At 40.3% G+C, this 10,261-nt stretch overlaps 1 protein-coding gene across 9 annotated transcripts in view; it reads right to left on the reverse strand.

Moving 5' to 3' along the window:
* The window catches only part of ATG5 (autophagy related 5), a 40,254-nt gene extending 30,537 nt beyond the window's left edge, over positions 1 to 9,717 (reverse strand). For 2 of the 9 annotated variants that reach the window (XM_061623486.1, XM_061623493.1), the window contains exons 1-3: positions 9,369 to 9,716; positions 8,590 to 8,646; positions 3,219 to 3,382 (exon numbers count right to left, since the gene is read on the reverse strand). In XM_061623486.1, the coding sequence (XP_061479470.1) occupies positions 3,219 to 3,326 (108 nt within the window). In that variant the 5' untranslated portion in view covers positions 3,327 to 3,382; positions 8,590 to 8,646; positions 9,369 to 9,716. Of the gene's footprint in view, positions 1 to 3,218; positions 3,383 to 4,080; positions 4,161 to 8,589; positions 8,647 to 9,232; positions 9,311 to 9,368 lie in introns of those variants that run through there. The other 7 variants (XM_061623494.1, XM_061623495.1, XM_061623487.1 and 4 more) reach the window with 6 other exon arrangements.
* Positions 9,718 to 10,261: the final 544 nt, after the last annotated feature.

Below are 10,261 nucleotides of genomic sequence, written 5' to 3' on the forward strand. Positions count from 1 at the left end.
AAAGGTACCACCAGATACAAGAGGATACTGACATGGTTAACAAGCAGAGTCCAAGAAGCTATTAGAGACAAGAAAGCTTCCTTCAAAAAATGGAAATCTTACCTGAATGAGAATAAAAAGGAGTCTGACAAACAAAATGCAAGAAGACAATAAGGGATGATAAAAAATTATTTGAGGAGCATATTGTTAAAAACAAAAACCAAGAACAAAAATTTTCTAGGCAGGCGGTTGGACCTTTAGATGACAAGGGAGTCAAAGGTGTGTTAAAGCAGGATAAGATTGCAGAGAAGCTAAATTAATTCTTTGCACCTGTCTTTACAGTGGAGGATATAGCGAAGATCCCTGTATCTGAACTAACTTTTGTAGGAAGGGAAGCTACGGAACTGAGGCAAATAGTGGTGAGAAGAGATGAAGTTCTAGGCTTAACAGACAAAATAAAAACTGACAAATCGCTAGGTCCTGATGGCATCCACCCAAGAGTTCTCAACAAACTCAAACGTGAAATTGCTGATCTCAGCAAAAACATGTAACTTGTCCTTCAGATCCACCTCCATACCCGAGGACTGGAAAGGGGTTAACGTAACAGCAATCATTAAAAAGGAGCGGGGGGATCCCAGAAATTACAGGCTGGTTAACTTAATGTCTGTTCCAGGAAAACTGATAGAAAGTATTGTTAAAGATAAAAATAACTAAGCATATAGAGGAGTGTGCCTTGCTGAAGCAGAACCAGCATGCCTTCTGCAAGGTAGGTCCTGCCTCACTAACCTATTAGAGTTCTTCAAGAGCATCAACAAGCATATTGATAGAGGTAATCCAGTGGACATAACGTACTTCGACTTTCAAAAAGCTTTCAATGAAGTTCTTCAACAAAGAATCCTGAGTAAGCGTAGTAGCCATTGAATAAGAGGATACCTCCTCTTATGGATCAGAAATTGGTTAGGAAACAGAAAGCAGTGAGTAGGAATAAATGGCCAGTTCTCCAAATGGAAGGATGTAGAAAGTGGAGTCCCCCAAGGATCAGTATTGGGACCTATGCTTTTTAACTTGCTCATAACTGATCTAGAGTTAGGGGTGAATGGTGACATGGCCATGTTTGCTGATGATATTAAATCGTTCAAGGTTGTTAAGAAGGGATTGTGAAGAGCTCCAAAAGGACCTCTCCAAACTGAGGGAATGGGCAGTAAAATGGCAAATGCAATTCAATGTAAACAAGTATAAAGTGATGCATATTGAAGCAAAAAAAATTAATTTCACATATAAACTCATGGGGTCTGAACTGGTGGAGACTGACCAAGAACAAGTGGATAGTTTGATGAAGATGTTGGTCCAGTGGGCGGCAGCTATGGAAAAGGAAAATTCCATCCTAGCGATCATTAGGAAAGGTATTGAAAAGAAAACTGCCAATATCATAATACCGTAATACAAATCTATGGTGCAGATGCATTTGGAATACTGTGTAGAGTTCTAGTTGCCTCACCTCAAAAAGGATATTGTAGAGCTGGAAGACGTGCAGAAAAGGGCAACCAAAATGATCAAGGAGCAATTCCCCTATGAGGAAAGGCTGCAGCATTTGGGGCTTTTTAATTTAGAAAAAAGGTGAGTAAGATGACATGATAGAAGCGTATAAAATTACACAGAGCATAAAGTGAACACAGGAAAGTTCTTCTCCCTCTTTTATAACACTAGAACTTGTGGACATTCAACGAAGCTGAATGTTGGAACACTCAGGACAGACAAAGAAAGTACTTCTTCACACAGCGCATAGTTAAACTATGGAATTTGCTCCTACAAGATGCAGTCATGGCCACCAGCTTGGATGGCTTTAAAACAGGATTAAACAAATTCATAGAGGATAAGGGTATCAATGGAGAGCCAGTGTGGTGTAGCGGTTAGAGTGTTGGACTATGACCTGGGAGACCAGGGTTCGAATCCCCACAGCCATGAAGCTCACTGGGTGACCTTGGGCCAGTCACTGCCTCTCAGCTTCAGAGGGAGGCAATTGTAAACCACCTCTGAATACTGCTTACCATGAAAACCCTGTTCATAGGGTCGCCATAAGTTGGGATCAACTTGAAGGCAGTCCATGTCCGTTTCAAGGCTATCAGTAGCTACTAGCCACGATGGCTATGCTCTGCCTCCATAGTTGGAGGCAGTTTGCTTCCGAATACCAGTTGCTGCAAACCGCAGGAGGGGAGAGTGCTCTTTGCACTCAGGTCCTGCTTGCAGGCTTCCCACAGGCATCTGGGTAGCCAATCTATGAACAGGCTACTGTACTAGATGGGCCAGTGGCTTGATCCAGCAGCCTCATTTTCTGTTCTTAAATTATCATTTAGCACAATAAATATATTCCTCCTATGGACTAATGGGACTCATATGCTCAAACAGGAGAACGCTATTTGAAGTGACAATAAACCAATAAAGAAAGTAAAGGCACACTTTGCTTAAAAAGTGACTTTTCTTCCACATAGGATGCCCAGATCTTCATTTTCTTAGTGAGTACTTTGAAATCTTGGAGAAAATACTTCACTCGCCTTGTATTTGCAGGCTGCTGTTATTTTTTGGGAGCAAAAATGGAATTAACCTACCATAGCAACAGCAAAAGGAGGAAGTGGAAACAAGATTACAACACTGTATCTATGCTATAGTTCCTCAAACACACAGAAAAGCATTTTTTTAAAAAAAATAGTAGAGGAAATATTTAAACCAAATGGGGGGAAAACTAAGTTGGGGAAAAATTACACTTCAGTCAAATTTTAAAATTTCCTAAACCATGAGACAGATTTGACAAGGTTAACAGCAGCATGAAAATTCATTCAGTCACACAGAATTTTCTATAATGGACGAAATTCCTCTAATAGTTCTTTGCTGGCCAAACATTTTTTACCCTTTCTGGTCTGGAAAAGGGGGTTACTAGAACTGCGAGTTGTAGCAGACAACAACCCCTTCCACTCTACTCCTTCTGAGACATTGAGCACAAAACTTTCTGTTGGAGCAGGCTGACACAGTGTCAAGAGTGGCAGAAATAGACTGCCAACATCTCATGGCCGGACATTAAGGAATTTTATAATGACACTGGCAAGGAACCAGGGTTCCACTATTTTACTAGTATAAAGGTATATAACCCATTTATTCAAGGCAAATATGAAACAGTATGTTACTCAAATAGAGGCAGAGACTAATTAATTTATGATTGTTCTATGTGTGTTTACAATACTTACATAGTAAGGTTCAGCTTCTCTTTCAGTAATCTCATCTTGATATAGTGTAAAACAAGTTGGTATTCGCCCAAACCACACATCTCTAAGTACATCTTTGTCATCTGTCATTCTTCCAGGAAGTATAGAAGCACATGTAGGCTAAATTTATTCCCTCAGAAAAACCACTACAAAATAAAAAATAGCCAGCTTTTAGATGCACATGAATCATGTTACCCCCTTTAGTGTATTCCATAACACATGATAATGAGGATATTTCTTTTTTGAATTTAGAGAAATGGGTGGCCGAAAAGAGTTAATAAAGCAGTGCACACCATTCTCAAAATACAAGGTAAAATCCCTTATCAAGAGATAACCCAAGACAATATGTAATTCAGGTAATTATCTCTTAGGCTTGCCTTTTGTTTAGAAACAAAAGTTGTGAAGGCCCTGATCCAGATTTGGGTCATGGTGCACACACAGGGATGAGTTTTGACCCTTCCCCTACATCACATTTCTCCTACAAATGCTCCCTTTCATAGGTGACACTGCACATCTAGGGAGAAACAGCCGTTTCAGAAGGAGCATTATCCAGAAAAATGCTGGAGGGATGAGGGAATCAACTCCTGTCTATGCAGCTTCTATTTCTAAACAAAAACAAAACTGTAGGAAAGACAGCCATGTGGCAAATACATTATTTAGGGCCTAGACTTTTTGTAGTATTTTATCTATGCTTAGTTTGATAAATTATAACCTAAGGCTGCAAACCTGTACCCACTTAACTGATAATAAACTCCAGTGAATCCAGTGAGACTTCTGAGTACACATGTATAGGATTCTTATGAACCAACAGTAAGATTATTGGTTTTGCTTTAAAAATACTTGCTTGATATTTTTCTTGAATCACTGACACAGGCCACAGGGAGAACTACACAAATACAATCAGAGATGTTTTGAAAGTTCTTCCTGTAAGAGTGACATAGACAAGCCAGTTGTTAATGGAGAGTGGCTTGCAATTTCCACTCATAAACTTTCAATGTACCTGTCTAGCTGTGTGCATGCTTTCCCCCTGGCCGTAATTTGGCTGACAAGTATAGAGGCCTTAGTTACAGTCTCCTTAGGAACCTAAGAGAAATCCTGCTGGATCTGATCAACAGTTCATTTAATCTAACACCCTTCTTCCAATTGTGGGCAGTCAGATGCTTCCAGGGAGTCTAAAGCAGGGCATTTAACCTCAGTGTATAGCAGGGTAAGGGAACCTTGGCCTGCAGAGCAATCTAGGCCCACCAGGATGCCCAATTTCGCCCATGAGGCCGTTTTCCCCAAACCATGCCCACCAGCTGATGTCACTGGGGACATCAGCCGATGGGCTGGAAGACAGGGTTTAATCCTGCATTGGCTGCACAATTCTGTTCCCAGTAGGGAACAAGACTGTGCAGCCAAGGGGACTTCCCAGGAGGATCCCTACGCCTGTGCAGCTCTGAGACGGGCTCCCGTCTTGGATGAAACTTTTTCAGTTTTAAATTCAGTCAGAAGGGGCTTTTCTGACTGGGGATAATTTCTTCCGGATAAGGAAGAAACGTGAGATTTCCCACACAGCTTTGTTGTGATTGTTGGAGTCTGGAATTCGTCAGAATTGTCTGTGAAAGAAAGTCTTCCAGCAGCTCAGACGGAGCGAGGATTTCTATGCTAGCTCAGCTGAATAAGTGACCCATTTTTCTTTCTTTAAAGAATAACGGATTAACAGGCAAGTATCCTCCTGTCTACGCCTATAATTTTCTTATCTATACAGCTAAAGAGATTTGTCAAAGTAACAGCAATTAAGATAACCTAGGTGAGTTAAGACTTTCCTTTTTTACTCACGGAACTAAGAGGGAAGAAAATAAAAATAGCCTATCTTTCTTTTATTGCAAAAAGCTGACATGGAAAATAGCATTTTAAAGATTACACGGATGAGGGATTTCTGATTGGAAGAGAAAAGAAAAATCTTTTTGATTTATAAGACTTTTGTGTAATATACGTCTGGGACTATTTTTCCTGATCTACTTTTTTTTTGACGAATCTGCTCATTCTCTCTGCTACTAGTTATTAGGACGCTGTGAACTAAAGCTGTTTTTGCACTTCTGGGCATATAAGAGATAAGGGCTGTCTAGCGTGTGACGCCAGTTGGTTGGAAAGATTAACTCCTTTGTAACTGGATAAAGAAATAAACTGCTCTTTGCTTGGGACATTGAAAATTGAAGGAGTTTTGTTCCTTTGGCTTTAAGAATGACAATTAAGAAGATCATGGATGTACAAGAAGGGACTTTATCTTTAGACATGTTTCAGAAAATAATGAATGGGATTAACTCAATAAAACAAGAACTGAGAAATAATAGACAAGCGTGGAGAATTGAATTTCACGAAATGAGACAGGAGCTGAAAGAAATTCAGGATTCTATGAGAAAGGAGAATAAAGATAGATCTGGAAAACAAAAAAAGGATGAAAGAGAAATTAAAGGCAAGGTTCAAACTATGGAGATTGGATTAAATATGGACATGAAAAAAGATTTGGATTTCCTGGCTGTGACGGATCCTGGAGACAAATATTACAGTTTGGAACTCAGCGCTGTCCCTGAAGGAATTGAAGAGATTGGAGATAAAGATATTATCGGTTCAAAAAAATTCCTGGACTGGAAGGGTTTGATGGAACTTGAAATGGAGAAAGTTAACAGAATTAATCCCTGTTTTGTGTCAATGGAAAAATCTTCAAGAGATGTACTAGTGTATCATGTGGAAAAGAGGAACAGAGATGTGGCTTTGCAACAATACTTCAGTGACACGTTCGGAATTGATGGCAAGAAAATATCTGTGATGGAGGAAATTCCTATCAGACTTTTATTATATGACTATGACAGCAAGATTTTTGGGTGCGTTAAGATGGAAGATGGACCCAATAAGGATAATGACAGAAGAGCGATTTGAAATTACTGGACTTAGTAGACTTGATGAGTTGGATTATTTGACATGTTTATTTAGAAAAAAAATTGATTGACATATATCTCAAGGACTGGAAACTTCTCTTTGACTTTTTGTGGAAGATTAAAATGATATGATGTTAATGAGATTTGAAACCAACTAAGATAACCGCTGGAGGAAGGTGATTTTATAATCTATTAAGAGATAGGTTTGTTATATATTATAGATTTATAGCTGAACTATGACAAATCGGAAGTCAATATTTTTATAGTTTTTTCTTTTTTTATTGTATTAGTTATTGATTTGTGTTTTTTTCTTTTTGTATTGTTTTGGTTTTGAAAATTTGAATAAAAATTAATTGAAAAAAAAAAAAGACTGTGCAGCCAAGGCAGTGGGATTAATCAGCTGATGAGCAGGGATTAAAGTCCTGTGTAAAAAGTGTCCTTTGAAACAGGCTGCGTACACAAACTGCTTCAAAGAGTACTTTTGCAAAAACTTTTAAGACAGCTCCTGTGTTCCTGACAGGAATGTAGGGCTGTCTTAAAGCCTTTTGAAAGCTTCCCCCCTTTAAGTCCCCAATCTTGGAGGTTTAAAAGGGAAGCACAGGGAGACTTGCAAAAGGCTTTGTGAGTCTCTCCCCATGCCTCCCCTTTTAAGCCTACAAGACTGAGGGCTTAAAAGGGGAGCAGTGGGAGATTTGCAAGATGCAAAGGATTCTGACAGGTGAGCAGCCCTGCAGGAAAGCAAGGAGGGAATCACCCAAAAACACTCCAACCAAAAAGACGGGGACTCTCAAGGTGCCACACCAGCAAATGGCAGGAGGTTAAGAATAGGAAAAAATATTTATTGAACCCAATGCGTTTTGGGTGATAACACAACCCTTTGTCAAGGGCAATCTTGTACAAGTATCATACTGGTTTCTCAAAAGTGTAGCAAGTGCAGCCCTGCCCCATCACATTTGGCCCTTAATCAGATCCTGATAAGGATTTGGCACATGGAGCCAAAAAGGTTCCTCACTCCTTGTGTACACCACTTTATACTTAAGTTGCTGTTTTCCTATCCATTTTCCCAATGTGGTTCTTCATATCTTTCTTGAATCCCACCATCCTGAATTTGTGTCATCTGTAAGCATGGCTACCTCACTACTTACCACTAAACGTCAAATCATTTAAAAATCACACTGGACACAACAGAGTCCTTGGGACCCCATTATTTTCTCCATGTTAATAGCTGTCCACACTTTCCTATCCTCCACTTCCTGCTCTTTTAACCACCTACCAATGCTTAAGGCAATCTTCCCTCATCCTATGATTGCTGAGTGTACTCATGAACCTTTGGTAATAGACTTTGCCAAAAGCGTTTTGGAAGTTCAAGACTATTATATCTACTATATAACACTTATTTACATGCTTATAGATACTCTCAATAATAAAGTTCACAAGGATGGACTTCCCTTTGAAGAAGCCATATTGATTCATTCCAAGCAATGCTTGTTGTTTTTGTGTTTAACAATTTGTTTTAATAATTATTCCTACCAATTTATCTGAAACAAACCTTAAGCTCACACTTGTCTAATGTTGTTGCTATTGTTATTTATTTTATTATTAATAATAATTTAATTCATTACCCACTCTTCGCTTAATGTCACAGGGTGGGCCCTGAAAATAAACATCTCAGGTTCCTTTGTTAAACATTGGAACTACATAGTCTACTCTCCAAAGAGGGTCTACCCTGACAAAGAGGCAGATTTTAATAAGAGACATACATTCACAGCAATTTCATATCTTAGGTGAATACCATCTATCAGTAACCTGATTGTAGTTTATCTCTAAAAAGCTGTCCTTTGACTTATTATCCTAATATTATCCTTAGTATTTGCCTACTATAATGTATTGTTTGTTGGGCTGTCTTTGACTAACCACAAACTGCGGTTAGCAGCCTACAGGCTGTAGTTTGTAATAAGCAGGGTCAGTTATTGGGAAGGTACATCACTGGTAATTAAAGAACTTTTAGTGGTTCCTAGTCAGTTTCTGAGCACAGCTTAAAACACTGCTACTTACCCTTAAAGCCCTAAGTAGCTTGAGATACCAGTACCTGAAGAAATACTTCCTCCCACATCAGCCTACCCATCCAGTGAGCTCTTTTCCAGAGTGTATCTTTAGATGCCCCCCACCATCAGAGGAATGGTGTGTGACAAGTACAGCAAAAAATTTCTTAGTGGATGCATCCCATTTGCAGAATTGCGTTCCAAGGCTCACAAACAACTACATTGCTGTCCTTTTGGCAACAGGTAGAGGCATTTTCATTCTGCCCGGTTTTCAGATTTATTTTAATTGTTGTGTTTATTACTATTTGATTAGCTTATTATATAAACTACCTAGAAACATAGCTAGAGAGCAGTATATAAATTCTTAAATAAATAAGGAATAAAACTAACAGCTCCTCAGGTATCTTCTCCAAAACAGCAGCTCAGATGTGACTAATTCAATATCACCTGCAGTGAAGACAAATGAAAATAGTTTATTCAACTTCTTCGCCACCTCTCCGTGCTTCTTCTGTACACCTTGGTATGCCTAAAGTCTTATTGACTAGGTGTTTTGTTGTTGCTGCTGCTGCTGCTGTATTTAAAGTACATCTGCTTGAAAGCATGTGGTTTAACACGGAGCTACACCCCTTCCTCTGCAGTTTGTATCACTGAAAGAACATAAGAAGAGTCCTGTTGGATCAGGCCAATGGCCCATCTCGTCCAGCATCCTGGTCTCACGGTGGTGAACCAAATGCCTATAAGAAGCCCGCAAGCAGGACCTGAGCCCAAGAGCGCTCCCCCTACTGTAATGCATATATGGTTTCAGTGATTAACTACATCCTACAGCCCAGAACAAGTTTGCCTGCAATGCTATTTAACGCTTTACAAGAACTAAGTATATACAGACACACACGTGTACGTGTGTGAGAGATTTATTGGCTGTGTGGCCAAATAAATATCTCCACCAGCGGATGATGATTTCCCCCCCCCCGGCTTAAAGGATACCATTTACAAGAATTCCCCGAGGGGGGAGGGGTCTTCCAGAATTCTTTACCCCGGTTACTATCTCGGGGGGGGGGAGAGAAGGTCAGGCTCCCCTCCCCGTTCCAGTCTGCGCTCCTGTGTCGTATCACCCAATAGGTTTCCCCAACCCCAAGTGTGTGGGAGGGGACAAAGAAAGTTGCCGTTACCTGACAGTTCGTTCGTTTTCTTCGTTCGTTCGTTCCTTCCTTCTTTGGCCACCCCCCCGCGTGCGCGTGCGCGTGTCAACAATGCGCAGACTCCATTCAGCTCCGCTCCGCCCACTGGGGGCCAGCTAGACGGCCCTCTTCCTCCTTTAAAGTTCTCCGCTACCTCTAGGGCCAGGGCCCGCTGTTCGCGTCACGTGGCTCAGACACCGCCCGTTCCGTCTTTCTGTCCTCTCCCGCTTTGGTCGACCCGATCTGCGACGAGGGCAAGGAGGAAAAAGATAACGTTTTGGGTCAGCCCACAGCTCACCCTGGTTTCAGTTGCTTCACAACCGGAAGTAGCAAAAAGTGATTGGCTAAAGGCTATGGTAAATGACGTCACGCATCGGAGCCGCCGCTTAACTTTGCTGACATTCCCCTGCAGAGGGCAGCACATTATAAGAGAACAAAGGGCTCTGCCTGCTGGCCAGGTGACTAATTTTAGTAAGAACCAGTTTTAATAGACGTTTGAAATCTAAACAGATAGAAGGGTTATTTTATAACTGTTTAGAAACTTTTTTTTTAATAAATGCTTAGAAACCATTCACACGAAATACATAATGAACTAGAAAAATCAGGAATCTTTGCTGGAACCTTTTCGTTCAAGCTGGGATAAAATATTGATTAATTTCTATTAGCAGCTTTCACGTCTACACCAGGGACTTTTTCAATGAAAACCTGGAAATTGCCTATGCTGGCATTAAGATGTGTTTCTCAATTTTATTTTATCTCTGTAGTCTTCTCTAAATGTTAATAAGGAACTGGAAAAAGTCATCGGATGACTGCCATAGTGTAATTGGTAAACAATTGACTCTGCTAGGTCTGCTACTAGAATTACTGCCAACTCCAAACTCTTG

This window comes from Rhineura floridana, chromosome 4 (assembly GCF_030035675.1).
Source record: "Rhineura floridana isolate rRhiFlo1 chromosome 4, rRhiFlo1.hap2, whole genome shotgun sequence".
Taxonomy (NCBI): Eukaryota; Metazoa; Chordata; class Lepidosauria; order Squamata; family Rhineuridae; genus Rhineura; species Rhineura floridana.